The 15,755-nt window shown below is 48.5% G+C and overlaps 1 protein-coding gene across 1 annotated transcript; it reads left to right on the plus strand.

Annotated features, from left to right (window-relative positions):
- Positions 1-236: 236 nt before the first annotated feature.
- Positions 237-3,733, plus strand: LOC149361327 (uncharacterized). Its single transcript, XM_089569498.1, has 3 exons — positions 237-414; positions 2,221-2,394; positions 3,284-3,733. The coding sequence occupies exons 1-3, from the start codon at positions 354-356 to the stop codon at positions 3,511-3,513; spliced, it is 465 nt and encodes a 154-aa protein (XP_089425624.1). The 5' UTR covers positions 237-353; the 3' UTR covers positions 3,514-3,733.
- The last annotated feature ends 12,022 nt before the right edge of the window (positions 3,734-15,755 follow it).

The following is a 15,755-nucleotide window of genomic DNA, read 5'->3' on the forward strand; positions in this document are numbered from 1 at the left end:
ATTTTGTTTGAGCGCAGGGTCCTGTGGTGCGCCGGAGAACCGGACGTAGAGACAAGGATTATTCGTTATAAAGTAGTGTGTAAAAAAACTGTTGCCGGTTTCTATGGGATCTAACATTTAATAGAAGTCATTAGTGTACAAGATTTTCGTGAGGTTTTCACACTCACGCGATGTCATTACCGTAAGTGCACGGGGTAGTAGGTCGGATTAAAGTGCAGACAATGTCATGTGTTCACGCAGATATATCAACGTGGAAAGACCTAACTTGCAATCCAGAAAACAAGTGCGGAACGGGCACCTCACAGTCTCCCATACGAGTAGATAGCGGCGTGCGCCTACCTTGGGTATACAACATGACAATGAAAGTCAACCATCACGCGCGTTTGAAATTCAACCTGACCATCGACAAATTCCGTAAGTGCGCACTGGCAGTGTTTGTGTGCATTCCATATTAAAGTGGCTCCCAGGCAGTGAGCCTCTATTTTCTCCACTTCTTGGTGGCGATAATTGCGTTTTACGAGAAATGCGTCATTACCAGGAATTTGGGACTGCAGCAAGCTACTAATTACGCATAGCGGCTAATAGCGCTTCAATGCCAGCCAAAAATGTCATTCTTAAGTCTGAGAGAAGCCAACAGCCACAGAAACCAAGGGGCACAGGGGAGTTTTAATTTATTTATTTACTTTGTGGGGTTGATCAATTTAGAATATTACTGAATATGTTATCGCTTAAAGCTAATTGATTAGAAAAGCAGAAGAAAAAACAACCACATGCCGCCGGTGGGATCCAAACCCACGACCTCCGAATTACGCGTCCGGTGCTCTACCTCTGAGCTACGGCGACGGCTGTGAAACCTTCTGCTTTAGGGGGTATTTATGTTTACAAATAACCTAACATTGAGAGTGTTCATCAGCGCCACCCACGTTCGTAAGCGCGGCGGACGTAGAACGTCCTGAGTTACCGCTAGTGTGACGTAGAACGTCATCGAACGGCGAGGGTGGAAGCTGTGTGAGAACCCTCTTATGCTTCCTTTGGCATCAAGGCTGCCAGAACCGAGGCCCTCGCTAAGCAATTATGCAAACAAGGGTAAGAGAATGAGGGGCTCGTTATAAATATGAGAGAAGCCAACAGCCACAGAAACCAAGGGGCACAGGGGAGTTTTAATTTATTTATTTACTTTGTGGTGTTGATCAATTTAGAATATTACTGAATATGTTATCGCTTAAAGCTAATTGATTAGAAAAGCAGAAGAAAAAACAACCACATGCCGCCGGTGGGATCTGAACCCACGACCTCCGAATTACGCGTCCGGTGCTCTACCTCTGAGCTACGGCGACGGCTGTCAAACCTTCTGCTTTCGGGGGTATTTATGTTTACAAATAACCTAACATTGAGAGTGTTCATCAGCGCCACCCACGTTCGTATGCGCGGCGGACGTAGAACGTCCTGAGTTACCGCTAGTGTGACGTAGAACGTCATCGAACGGCGAGGGTGGAAGCTGTGTGAGAACCCTCTTATGCTTCCTTTGGCATCAAGGCTGCCAGAACCGAGGCCCTCGCTAAGCAATTATGCAAACAAGGGTAAGAGAATGAGGGGCTCGTTATAAATATGAGAGAAGCCAACAGCCACAGAAACCAAGGGGCACAGGGGAGTTTTAATTTATTTATTTACTTTGTGGTGTTGATCAATTTAGAATATTACTGAATATGTTATCGCTTAAAGCTAATTGATTAGAAAAGCAGAAGAAAAAACAACCACATGCCGCCGGTGGGATCCGAACCCACGACCTCCGAATTACGCGTTCGGTGCTCTACCTCTCAGCTACGGCGACGGCTGTCAAACCTTCTGCTTTCGGGGGTATTTATGTTTACAAATAACCTAACACGTCACACTAGCGGTAACTCAGGACGTTCTGCGTCCGCCGCGCTTACGAACGTGGGTGGCGCTGATGAACACTCTCAATGTTAGGTTAATTAGGGAATTTTGTTTGAGCGCAGGGTCCTGTGGTGCGCCGGAGAACCGGACGTAGAGACAAGGATTATTCGTTATAAAGTACTGTGTAAAAAAACTGTTGCCGGTTGCTATGGGATCTAACATTTAATAGAAGTCATTAGTGTACAAGATTTTCGTGAGGTTTTCACACTCACGCGATGTCATTACGGTAAGTGCACGGGGTAGTAGGTCGGATTAAAGTGCAGACAATGTCATGTGTTCACGCAGATATATCAACGTGGAAAGACCTAACTTGCAATCCAGAAAACAAGTGCGGAACGGGCACCTCACAGTCTCCCATACGAGTAGATAGCGGCGTGCGCCTACCTTGGGTATACAACATGACAATGAAAGTCAACTATCACGCGCGTTTGAAATTCAACCTGACCATCGACAAATTCCGTAAGTGCGCACTGGCAGTGTTTGTGTGCATTCCATATTAAAGTGGCTCCCTGGCAGTGAGCCTCTATTTTCTCCACTTCTTGGTGGCGATAATTGCGTTTTACGAGAAATGCGTCATTACCAGGAATTTGGGACTGCAGCAAGCTACTAATTACGCATAGCGGCTAATAGCGCTTCAATGCCAGCCAAAAATGTCATTCTTAAGTGTGGTGCGTCGGCGCACTATTTTCAAATGTTCACAGCCATCCGCCACGTGGTTGTTGACCACCAAAGAAACTAGAGGCGCTTGTCCAGAATTCCCGGTAGTGAGACCTCATTTATGGACACAGCGCTTTTAAATTTCTGCTGTGCTAAAATTTAGTCCTGTAGTTGTAGTGGACTGTGCCGTGGTGCACACAGCCGGAAATATGCTGTCTTTTGGCGCCAGCCTGTGTGAATGGAAGCGAATAAGTTGTAGCGGTACTCGAAGCGCTCTCAGATAAGCAAGCTGTGAGCAGGGCTTCTATTACAGATTCGGTTCGCCGTTTCTTGGGCGGCATATTTCTAATGCTTCCGTATATCTTCTGCGGCCCCAAATCTCCACAATTGGAGGTAACAACAATTCGCTAGTCGCGTTAGCAGCCACTTGTCTTGTTGCACTTGCACAGCTTTTGCACTCAGTCGCTGCTGCATGCGGCTGCTGAGACCGGACCAGGCGGGCTAATAGTGCAACCGCACGATCTAAGTTGACCTTCACATCCTTCATGCGTACCTGTCGGCTTAAGTAGTTGGGGTGCATTTTTTTTTACCGGCCATGCGAACAGCTTTTATTCCCCGCAAAATTTGTGCGCGAAAGTTTGCAGCTTCTTTCAGTAGCATTATTCCATCTTCTCTCGTCTCCGAATTGCAGTGCGAATGACAATTGAAGAACCCACAATGGCAACAATCCAAATCAACAAGATTGAATTCTACGATCCAAAGAAGTACTACCTAAAGGAAGTCCACTTCCGGTTTCAAGAAACAGTCAAGGATGAATGTGGGAGAAAGCACACTGTATATCCTGAGCACACAGTCGGCGGTGATCGTGTAGCCTTGGAGGTGCGTTTGGCTCGCCGGCTTTTGCTGAGGAACGGCAAGTAATCTCACGTGAAGCAGGAATCATTCCTTAACCAGGAATTTTGGACAGCGCCCAGCCCAATGATAATAGAACTGAACCAGTTTTGCAGCTTCCCATACTGGCCAGCGGCTTAAAGTGGCCCCTCTGGAGGTCACGAGGTTAGCGCTGCAAAAGTCTCGCTTCCCGTTGAGTGCTGTCGTCTGCTACTGGCATAGGAAAACGGAGGCACAAGAGGCGAAGTAACCATGCTCGCGTGCATTTTCTTTTATAATTTATAGTTTTTATTTAGCTGACCTTTATTCGATATTGATGCTAAGTCCATAAATCACCGGTATTGGCTCTCAACTCTGGCTGTGACCATAATGTCAGTTTTCATTGTTTATCAATCAGTGTCAAAACGTGTTGGCTGTATGAAACAGGTGCAGAAACAGTGGTCGTGCATCAGTGCTTAGACAAATTGTATTTCTAACTGCATGTATACCGTGAACATACTTAGATCAACCTTCAGACGAGCGTACAGAGGAGCTAATTGAGCCCTGTCTAGCGCTAAACGGTTTTTTGATTTCGCCCGGTAATGCACGCTAAAAGATGCATAGAGCTGGAGTTCGCGTACGTGGACCGTCTGCATGAAACAAGTGCCGCAGTGGTGATTTTAAAGCGTTTTAATGCGTACAGTGCTTTGTGAAATTGTGACAAAAGTGCACAGCTAATGCTTCTTTGTGGAACACGCACCGGATTAGCATTATGGAGAGAAAAACCTCATTAGTCTTTTAAGGATGCAAAAAAAAATTTTACGGATCAATAATAATTTGCCTAGGTTTCACTTAAGTAAACTTATCTTCAGAAATCTTAAGGTCATTACAATAACTAAAAGGTGTCATTACAAACTCCTACGCGAATATAAACTCAGCATCAAGGAAAATCAAAGGCTGTTTTTGGACATATCGATCTTAGAATAAATAGGCAACGCGGCCTATAATACGAGGACAACACACCGTTGGAAAGCGTTAAAATGCCGTACGAACTATGGGTTTCAGTCTTAGGAATAACCTGCCTCGATTACTAAATGAACATATTAAAGCAGGAACAGATACTTTATAACATAAATTTACGGAACCTGAAGGTGTTGTTTTATTAATTTGCATGGCCCTATACACACCACGCATTTCATAAACAAAACAATTTGTAGAGATATTTCTCCACTGTTTCATTATAACTGTCATTATTCCCCGACCGTTACATGATCTTGTCGCCATATCATTCATCAAAATGTCAAGTTATAATTCTGTTTGTTTCTGTATATGTCTGTACATTTTGTTCTCTACATTTGTTTCTGGACTGTGTTGCTTCGTTGCCGTCGATGCCAGGGGGACCAAGATTTTTTTCAAGCCGTAAAGGAACGGCTTTTCTTCTTGGCCCCTTTCCCAATGTGTACGTCATGTTGTGAAGAACAAATAAAATGAATGAAATAAAATGAATGCCCAATTCCGTCATAAGCTCTCAGGGTAACGAGGCAATGGCAGGAGTCTAATAATGGTAATATGTTTCCGAGATAACTTCGGTAATTTGTTTGACCTGTAGAGAAGTTGCGCCGAACCCGTAGACGTAAAAGAAGACGCAGAGTGTAGCCACCCGGCAGACTACGAGGCAACAACTACGAGCCTCGAAATCAGAACATCGGTGCTGCGTTTCTGACGGATACCAGTGCTTTAAATCCCGCCGTACACTTGGTGGAGGTCGCGGGTTCGATCTTCTCTGTCCACCCTGGCGCTCCGCAACCATCGGCTCCACTCCTCGATTACTGCCACCGGCAGCACCAGCTCCGGCCCCGCTTCTCCCCCCCCCCCCCCCTCGACAGCCTCAATGTCATCAGCCCGATCGTTCCTTGCCCGCCTCATCACTACCGGCTGCCTTTACCGCCGCCGTTCACAACGGCCTTTCGCCTAATCAACGCGCCCAGCTCCTCAACTTCCTGCACAGATTCCGCACTTATTTTAACGCCCAGCAACCATCGTTGGGTCGAACCTCAACAGTGGCTCATCGCATCTTCACTGGTGAGGATGCGCCATTACGCCAACATCCCTACAGATAGGTTAGTACAATGTGGTTCGTACCTCGGGATGGTCTCCGAAGTTCTTCTCTCCAGCAACGTGCGGAATAAGATGCAGCCGGTTACTGCCAGACAAGATAGACGATTTTATTTACAAAGCAGGTTATCAGGAGTCTCTCCTCTAGAAGCACACTGAAGCCACGTTTTATACATTTTCAATTCCCCAGGTACCTATCTGGGGAAACTTGGTTGTTCGAACATCGCCAATCACATTTCTTGACGAAACCCGCCCACAAAAGGGCGGAACATCACCCTCTCGCCGACCCTCCCACCGTGACAAAAAGGCGGGACATTCACACTCTCGCCGGTCCTCCCACGCACAGATGGTCGATTTGTGTATTTTGTTCACCCATCGTTCCGTGGAATTAGGAGTCCTTTGGCGGCAATTAAGGTGATATACACATCTCGCTGTCAAGTCGGCGCCGTTCGCACCGTGATGGACTCCCTTTCGTTGTCGGTCCGCTGTCGGTTTTGAGCGAACTTGAGAATCCAAACAGACGCGTTTCCGCCGACAGCCGATTTAGGGGCCTCCGTCCCCTGGTTGCGCCGCCACGCTTTCCCCCCGCCGCAGCCGCCGACAGAGGCTGCCGCAAAGGTTAGCCAGCAGTGTCTCTCGGCCGTGAAGGAGGGGGCGGCGGCCGTTTCTCGACCTCGAAGGAGAGGGTAAGGAGCCACCGGCGGGCGCACGTGTGCGCGACCAAAACAATTCCCAGAACGGGACACCGGAAGCAAACGCGTACACAAATACACACACACACTCAGCGTGCTGAAACCGGCCGTTATTCACGTAGCCCAGTCCCGCTGGCGCCACTTTCGTCGCTGCAGACGGCGCGTCGAGCCCAACACCTACCATGTCTCCGCCTCAGAGCGCCGCATTAATGATGAGCAAGTCAATGACATGCTCCGAAGAGGCGTGATTCAGCCTTCCAACAGCCAATGGGCTTCGCCGGTCGTCTTAGTTTAAAAAAAGACGGATATGTTTCGGTTCAGTGTCGATTACCAACGTTTGAATGCAATCACACTCAAAGCCGTCTACCCCCTGCCACGCATAGATGACTCGCTTGACTGTCTGCATGGCGCCGAATTTTTCTCCTCTCTCGATCTACGGTATGGCTGCTGTCTAGACCCCATGGCGGAGGGTGATCGGGCCAAGACAGCTTTCGTCACTCCGTATGGGTTCTACGAGTTCAACGTAATGCCGTTCGGCCTATATAACGCGCCCGCCACCTTTGAACGCATGGTGGACCCTATCGTTCGGGGTTTGAAGTGGCACACATATCTTTGCTACTTGGATGACATTGTGGTGTTTTCCTCCGACTTCGCTACCCACCTCACTCGCCTTGAGGCGGTCTTGAAGTGCCTGACTGACACCGGTCTGCAGCTCAATCTGAAGAAGTGCCACTTCGCCGCCCGCCCACTCACCATTTTAGGGCATTCCCTGTCAAAAATGGCATCCTTCCTGACCCAGCCAAACTGCGAGCTGTCGCTGCGTTCCCGAAACCGACTTCAATACTCTGCAGCTTTATTGGTTTGTGTTCTTACTTTCGGCGCTTCGTCCGAAACTTTGCGGCCGTCATTGCCCATTGACGCAACTTCTTGGTGGCCACACCGACCTTTCTGTCTGGTCGCCCTCTTGCGATAGTGCGTACATGAAACGGCGCACCATACTTACCTCGCCTCCCATTTTACGCCACTTTGACAAGGCTGCGCCTACCGAAGTTCACGCCGATGCCCGTCATGCCGGGCTCGGCGCTGTTCTGGCCCGACGCAAATCTCGCGCTGAACAATACGTCGTGGCGTACGCCAGTCGGACTCTAACCAAGACCGAGATCAATAATTCCGTCACCGAAAAGGAATGTTTGGCCATCGTCTGGGCACTTCAGGAATTTCGGCCGTACTTGTATGGACCACCATCCTCTGTGCTGGTTATCTTCACCGAAAGACCGCACCGGTCGTCTCGCCCGCTGGTCGCTTCGACTGCAAGAATATGATATCCGCGTCGTCTACCACACTGGGCGTAAGCACACTGATGCCGACGATTTATCCCGCTCTCCGGTGCCCCCCGACGTCCGGTTGCCGTCTACCTCCAGCTCCGTCTCGTCTTCCCTGTCCGTTGACGACATGCCTGCAGACCAACGCAAAAACCCCTGGCCGGCGTCACTCACCGCACTCCTCACCAACTCGTCGCCCTCGTCGGCCCCGCGTGCCCTTCGTCGTCAGGCGCAGCACCTCGCTCTTCGTGACGACGTCTTCAAACGCAATTACATGCCAGACGGCCGTAGGTGGCTGCTTGTCGTACCTCGCCATCTCCGTAGTGCTGTCTGCGCTTGTTACCACAACGACCTCCAGTGTGGCCATGCGGGTGTGTTGAATACTTATGAACGGTTGCGACAGCGCTTCTACTGGCGCGGCATGTATACCTTCGTCGTAAGGCATGTGCGCTCGTGTACCGATTGGCAGCATCGCTAGCCTCCTACCCCACATTCTCATGCTCCCCTCCAGTCTCTTTCTTGCCTAGACCGACCATTTGATCGTCTTGGCATCGATCTGTATGGGCTGCTGCCGCACACGCCAGCGGCGAATCGCTGGATAATCGTGGCCGTCGATCACCTCACTCGATACGCGGAAACTGCAGCACTTCCGGCCGCCACCTCAACTGATGTCGCCTCCTTTCTTCTTCGCCACTTCATTTTGAGGCATGGCGCCCCTCGTGAGCTTCTAAGCGATAGAGGCAAATCGTTCTGATCTGAAGTTGTTGCAGCGCTCCTCCATGAATGTCACCAGTTCACCCGACCACAACCGCGTACCACCCTCAAACCAATGGGCTCACCGAACGCTTCAAACGTACACTGGGCGATATGCTGTCCATGTACATCGCCTCCGATCACTCCAATTGGGACCGGATTGTGCCATTTCTTACCTATGCCTACAACACCGCTGTCCAAGCAACCAACGGATTCTCTCCATTCTTTCTCCTGTAGGGTCGCGAGCCTTCGCCTCCGCTAGACACCATTCTGCCCTACCGACCGGACATTTCGGAGTACACGTCGGTTTCCGAAGCTGCCTGGCACGCTGAAGAGTGCCGCCAGCTGGCCCGTTCCCTGACATCTGAATATCAGTGCCACAAGAAAGCCCGCGTCGACAATAGTCCCTCCGCCCATACCTTTCTTCCTGGTGATCGCGTCTGGCTGTGGGTCCCTTCGGCACCACAGGGCCTGTCCAGCAAGCTGGTTGCGAAATATCAGAGGGCCTAACGTGTCATCATACAGACTTCCAGTGCTAACTACCTCATTGAACCTTTAGCTCACTTCAGCGACCTTCGCAGCCGTGGCCGAGAGATCGTTCACGTCGACCGCTTGAAGCCATACTATGATCCCGCCATCATTTCGTCGCCCTGAGTTGCCAGGATGGCTCTTACCCTTTCCTGAAGGGGGGGGGGGGGGGATTGCAGTAAAGAAGTTGGGCCGAACCCGCAGACATAAAAGAAGACGAGAAGTGTAGCCGCCCTGCAGACTACGAGGCAGCAACTACGAGCTTCGAAACCAGAAATCGGTGCTGCGTTTCTGACGGCTACCAGTGCTTTAAATCCCGCCGTACAGAACAAGCAAATGGGCAGAACAAGCAATTGGTATTTCTCATCGACATTTCCATTCCCAAAATTAGTTAATGCCAGATATTGTATGTCTTGTAGGATGTGCGCGCCTTAGTGTAGCTTCACCTGCATATCTAGGACCCTTCCCACCTGGTACTTTTCCACGCACACATAGCAGCATTTTCGGCACAAGACAAAAGCTATGTTCATACCTTTCGTTCGGAAAAATGCATGAAATGAACAGTAATAATTTTTATTTATTCCGCATGGAAAACAATCCCAATATTGCACTCCATAATTTCGCTCTTCTCATCTTCAAAAGGTGGAAGAAAACTCTTTCTTGATGCTTAACCAGAAAAAAAATCAAAACAAGAGGCCGCCGTGACTAGCTCCCTGCTGTAGTATGTTCTCCACACTGCTCTTGCTGTAATAATTTTTTAACCGGCCCGTTTCTTTGGTGAGCGTCCGTCCCGAAATTAGTGATCTCACGAACTGAAAACTGCTTTGTCAACAATTATAAACGCCCAGTTTTCTCTTCTGTGCCAGGCCTCAGTAGTTTTTCATGGAAAACGACAGGTGTTGGGCGCGAAGCAGAGGACGAGTCATCAAGGAATGGAGGAGAAAAACTTTATTAAAGAGAAGGGGAGTTGTGTCAGCTTATGGGCAGGGTCCTCATTCCAGAGCTCCACTGGCTTGAGCTGCCCTGCGGACCTGTTGTATTAGGGTCCTTTTGTACTCCATACTACCGCTGGGCAGCAGCGGCTCCAACCGCTCAAAAGACGTGTTCTCCGTCTATAGAGTATTGGCTTGGCCTCACATCACCACAAATTGTGGAAGAATGTAGGGCGAGCCTGGTACCAGGGATGCGTGTAGGAGTATAATGTTGGGTGCATAAGATGCGCACAATGGACGCTTTGAAACGAGTTCTTCAATATCTCCTGCCAAGAGAGGGTATCTGGGTGTCTAATTTCCTGTCAGGTGGGAGGAAGTTTTTCCTTTAAAGAGGCTGAAACTCGGGGCGTCGTTCGTTGTACCTGGAAGGTAGATGAGTAAAAGCGGTCACGGTATGTGGCCCCGCTCGGTTGATGATGCCTCGAGCTAGAGCATGTGCCCTCTCGATTACCTCCAGTCCCTCATGCCCTGGGGATAATGTGATGTGGTGGTGCTTGGTGAGGGCTTTAGTGGGCATGACGCGGCTGACGTGCTTGCAAACTCGGCCTCTCAGGAAGTTTCGACACGCATGTTATGTCTGTTATTACATGAGCGCTTTGGCTTTGGGACTCGTAATGCCTAATGGCGGTGTTCTTCGCGGCGGCTGGTGTTTCGGCTCTTACTAAAGCAGTGAACAGTGTATAGAAGTGGTGGTCCACTGCCGCCACTGCGTGCTTGTCGCGGTGCAGGTATGCTGCGGCGTCCAAATATTCCACGTTCGGAGAATTGGCTCTGCGAAGCCGTAGGTAGAACACTGGCGCTCGTCGTGTGCCTGTGTGAACGTCTTTAAGCATGTTTAGATATCGGGGTAATAGCGATATATTTCCTGTGTTGTTTTACTGAGGTTTGAGCATCCAGTGCACGAGTGTCTGCAACTGTGCCTGCTGGGAGTATGATAGCTCGTCTAGCTTCGGTGGTCTGATGTCTTAGTATTTGAGATGCATGGAAGGCTTCTGTTCCGTAAAGATTCCCAGGGAGGTCGGACGCTCCGTCGAGGCGTTTTTTGAAAGGATAAAAGCCGTCTTCTATATCGCCCTTATGATTGAGTCAAGTTGCTCTTCCTGACCCTTTGGTAGCATGTGAAACTGGAGCCTGTATGTGACACGGCTGAGTACCAGTGCTTGCACCAGCCGCAGGGTGTCTTCTCCTCGGATTGTTTGGCGATGTTTGGTATCGCGGCTAATCATGTGAGCTGTTTGGTTTATGCGCTTTTGCGAGTCTGGTGGTGTGGATGTCACGAACGTGGTGTGGATGTCACGAATGACCAAGAATGCGGATTAGGTTAACTTCCCTGATGGCTTGAACCTCGATCGTTAGGCTGAGGGAACCTGGAGAGACGTATCTCGGGCCATGTACTCTTATGGCCTCTGGTTTCTCCGGGGCGCCGAGTAGGCTTCTTTGAGAGGAGAAGTCCTCGACGATCCAGGCTGCTGATGGTAAGGTGGCTTCTTTTTAACCCAGGAAGCCTTTACGGCCCATAGAGTTATATCATTCGGGTACATGGTAAAGCCAAAATTTATAAGTGCTTGTAGTGCACGCAATAGCCTGAGGTGTTGCTTTGTGTGGCACATCTTTGACATCGAAACGGGTTTGACCGATGCCCACTGTGGCCGTGAGGAACGCACGCATATATATTAACTATTCGTCGCAGTTGAGGTCATTTATGGCTTGGAAGGGTCGCCTTGCGGGATGTATTGTCGAAGGCGCCCTTTAAGTATAAGGCCAACGCGAGATGTTCTTGACATCTGGCGATGTTGGTAAGCATTTCGCGCAGGAGCTGGAAGGAGTGTTTGGCCTACAGCCATGGCCTGAACCCGACCATAGTAGGCGGGAAGAGATAATGTCCTGAATATAATTTTGGAGGGGGGTGTGAATGACCTGTTCATAGGATGTTACGAGAGACTGGCCGGAGGGAGTCAAGAGACAGTCGCTTGCCGGGCTTGGCAATGGTGATAACTTCATCTGGTCACTTCTTTTCCCAGAGGTCATCACGGAATAGACAGTGATGGCTTTGGTATGCGGATGACAATGATTACGAATAATAGCGTTTGTGATTTTATCCGCTCCAGTAGCGGTGTTTGGCTGCGATGCACGGGCTGCGGCTTGCACCCCAGATGTTTTTATTGGGGCATCAAGTATGGGTTTGTAAGACCGTTGTAGGTGGTAGAAGAAGTTGGTATTGGAGTGTCGCCAATATAACACGTCTACAGGGCTTCCGTGAGCTCCTTGTCGGACCCATAGAATTGTTGAGCTATTGTTTATAGGGAACGACTAGTGGCCGATCTTGCTGTGTAGGGTTGAGTCTGCAGAGGATGGGCCAGATTTGAGCAGTACTGAGGGCTGCTTTTAAAGCGCCTTCCACTTCTTTTCCTTTCCTTTCACTGAACTGTACCCAATTCTGTTGGGCCAGTTGGCTGGAATACTGGCTAGCTTCCTCTCTGATGAAGCCAATGCGCAGACGCAGTTGTTTATTGAATCTCAGCTGTTTCCAACATCTTTAGAGATTTTTTTCTTCTCCCACAACAGTATAAGAGATGTCGATCGACTTCCGTAGTGGCGGCTGTGCGGAAGCGTTATTATATCGTTTGTTTTGTGTGCACTCTATTATGTTCTTGATCCTTCTTTCGGGTGTGTGTGTATGGGGGGGGGAAGCATTTACGAAACGCTTCCCAATTAGTGATCTTCTTATCCCCCATGCTAAGTTTGAGCTTGGGAGAAGTCGAGATTGCTGCACTCAGAATGCAATGATCACTCCCAAGGGTCTCCCCGAGGTTAATTCATGTGGCTTTGGCAGCGTTCTTCGTAAAACATACATCAGGGGTGGTGTCTGTGCGTATGCTGCTACCGATTCTGGTAGGTGTTGTGAAGTCCCTAGCTAGCCTGAGGTCATCCCTGTCGGATGCTTCAAACAAGAATGTGCCTTTTGTGGTGTCCTTTTTTCCTATACCCTAAGGCCGTATGGGGGACGTTCAGGTAGCCCAACACTAAAAGCAGGTTTTTTTGCCTGCTATTCGAGCACATTCCTGGAGTACGTTTCCCAACTGTTCTTGTACCGCATGAATTGGGCTATATAGGTTTAATAGAAAAGTACTGCGTTTCCCTCGCTTTTGTGGAATGACTTCCGGCAATATGTGGTTAATCCCGGTAAGTGAGGTGGCGTGTGGCACTGAGGCTATAGATTTTGATACATACACAATGACGCATGGTGAATCCGGATTTAAAAGCCTGTAGAAGCCTCTTATCAGAGGCTTCTACAGGCTTCTAATCCGGATTCACCACGCAGGCAGGCAGGCAGATTGCGATTCTATTCCTTGAAGACTGATGATCGCGGGTGGAGTTGGGAAGGTCTGAATGAAGAATTGTAGCGAGGTTTCTTATTTATGGAAGGAGCCGTTGTCCACTGCCATATTTCCAATTGATTTGAGATGTCTGGAAAGGTATCAGTAGTTGCTGCCGTCGAGGCTCCATTCTGCATCACTGCCGTCATTTGTGTTGATGCGCGTGTATACCTTCGCTCTTGGGTTCATGCGTGGGCTGTGTACCAGGACACGCACGCTGCGTTGGAACTCGGTTACGGCTTGCCCTAGCTCTGTACTGGTTCGACAAAAGCATTTGTTGGGCGAGTTGGTGTTTTTGATGATCCATAGCTACAGCGCAAACGACAGGACAGAGATGAAGAAGGGACACCACACAGCGCTGACTCACAACTAAAGTTTATTGGATGCCAGAAGGTATAAATACCTCCCTGGCGGCCAGAAAGAATGCAGTCGACACTTACATGCGTGACTGACATAATAGTGTACCAGTCATATGCCGCCAAGCAAATCACATGCGCGAGAATACAATATAAGCAGTGACAGAATACAATATAATCAGTGAGCAAGCACTTGTCAATATTCGCAATCAAGGTATCTTCTTTCTTTTTCTGACAACGCGACAGATGAAGCACTGATGCATTCTTCCGAGAGCCTACCTATTAAGTGAGCTTCAATGATCTCCCTTGCTAACGAGTCACGGTTCTTTTCTAACACTGCACTTTCCTGATAGTTTGGCGCACAGACGTAGGTGTCATCGTCATCTTCATTGCCTTTGCAGTGCCTGCAATGTTTCGCCACGTGGCCAGAGATAGCGACACGGGAGACATTATACTCATGCTCTCTGAGTCTTTCGTTTAAACATCGGCCGGTTTGGCCGATGTTTAAACGTTGCTAATAGGCTGTTTAAATGTTGCTAATAGGCTGGAATTAACTAGGCTATCAAGTAAGATCGACAGCAGCTCAGGAAAGTGGTTGCAAATGTTTTTCACTGCGAAAACACATAAACTAGAGTGGCCGTTTCGTGTAATTGTCTCGGAAATTGGAACATGGCAGCAGCATGTAGCTAAGTTCCTGCAGAAAAAACTGAATCTTTTATCAATTGACGACCCTTTTAGAGTAAAAAGTTCGAAAGATGTTATCGCGTTCCTAGAAAGTAACTACAGTAAGAAGCTTTGTGGATTTTCCGTCGATGTAAAGGATCTTTATTACACCATTCCTCAAGCAGAAATTTTGTCTTCTGTTAACGATCTGATTGATGAATATGGTGCTGTTGCATTTCAGAATGAGAGCGGAATTTCCACTACTGGGTTCCTTGAATTGTTGTCACTGTATCTTGGCTCAACTTTTGCGGAATGAAATGGCGAAGTTTTTATTCAGAAAGAGGGGATCTGTATTGGTTCATGTCTAGCGCCTTTCCTTAGTGACGTGTTCCTAGCAGCACGAGACAGAAGCATGAAAGAGCGATTTGAAGGTTCCAGAGTTTGTAGCATTTTTAGATTTGTTGATGACTACCTTGTGTTTTTAGAGTGTGACAACCTCGGTTTCGAGCAGCAATTCCCTGACGTCCTTTCGGTGTTCTCAGAATGCCTCACACCATTGGTTTTAACACACGAAGTACCATTGAATGATTTCATTAGGTTTTTAGATCTTTCGCTTCATTTCAGTCCATCTCATGTTTGTTGGGCTTATGAACCCCGTGCTGTTAAGCCCATCTTGCCGTTTTCATCAGCTCACTCCAAGCTGGTGAAGAGAGCAATTGTACATACCGTTTTTAGCAACACAGTCAACAAATCCTGTGAACACAGGTTGAAGCATAGCTTCAGCAACCAAGTAGACCGCCTGGCAAAGGCAGGCTACCCGTCTGAATTATTAGTTTCCGTGGCAGGAAAACTACTGGAAAAGTTAAAATCAAAAGGAAATAGTAAATGTACGAAAGAGATGAAGAAAAGGAAGATTGTTGTGCTGCCATATCTTCACAAAGTGTCGCACAATCTGAAAAGAATCGGAAAACATGCAGGCGTTGATGTCGTCTTTTCGGCGCCCAAACGACTGTCCAGCCTGATTAAGAATGTCAATTCAGAGATTAAAGAATCGCGCAAGTGCCCGATAAAGCACGCAAAACAGTTCGTGCCTTGCCAGGAAGGGGTGATATATTCGCTGCCACTGTCTTGTGGTAAGCGATACATCGGCCAAACCGGCCGATGTTTAAACGAAAGACTCAGAGAGCATGAGTATAATGTCTCCCGTGTCGCTATCTCTGGCCACGTGGCGAAACATTGCAGGCACTGCAAAGGCAATGAAGATGACGATGACACCTACGTCTGTGCGCCAAACTATCAGGAAAGTGCAGTGTTAGAAAAGAACCGTGACTCGTTAGCAAGGGAGATCATTGAAGCTCACTTAATAGGTAGGCTCTCGGAAGAATGCATCAGTGCTTCATCTGTCGCGTTGTCAGAAAAAGAAAGAAGATACCTTGATTGCGAATATTGACAAGTGCTTGCTCACTGATTATATTGTATTCTGTCACTGCTTATA

This window comes from Amblyomma mixtum, chromosome 2 (genome assembly GCF_055824585.1).
Source record: "Amblyomma mixtum isolate Tamu chromosome 2, ASM5582458v1, whole genome shotgun sequence".
NCBI lineage: Eukaryota > Metazoa > Arthropoda > Arachnida > Ixodida > Ixodidae > Amblyomma > Amblyomma mixtum.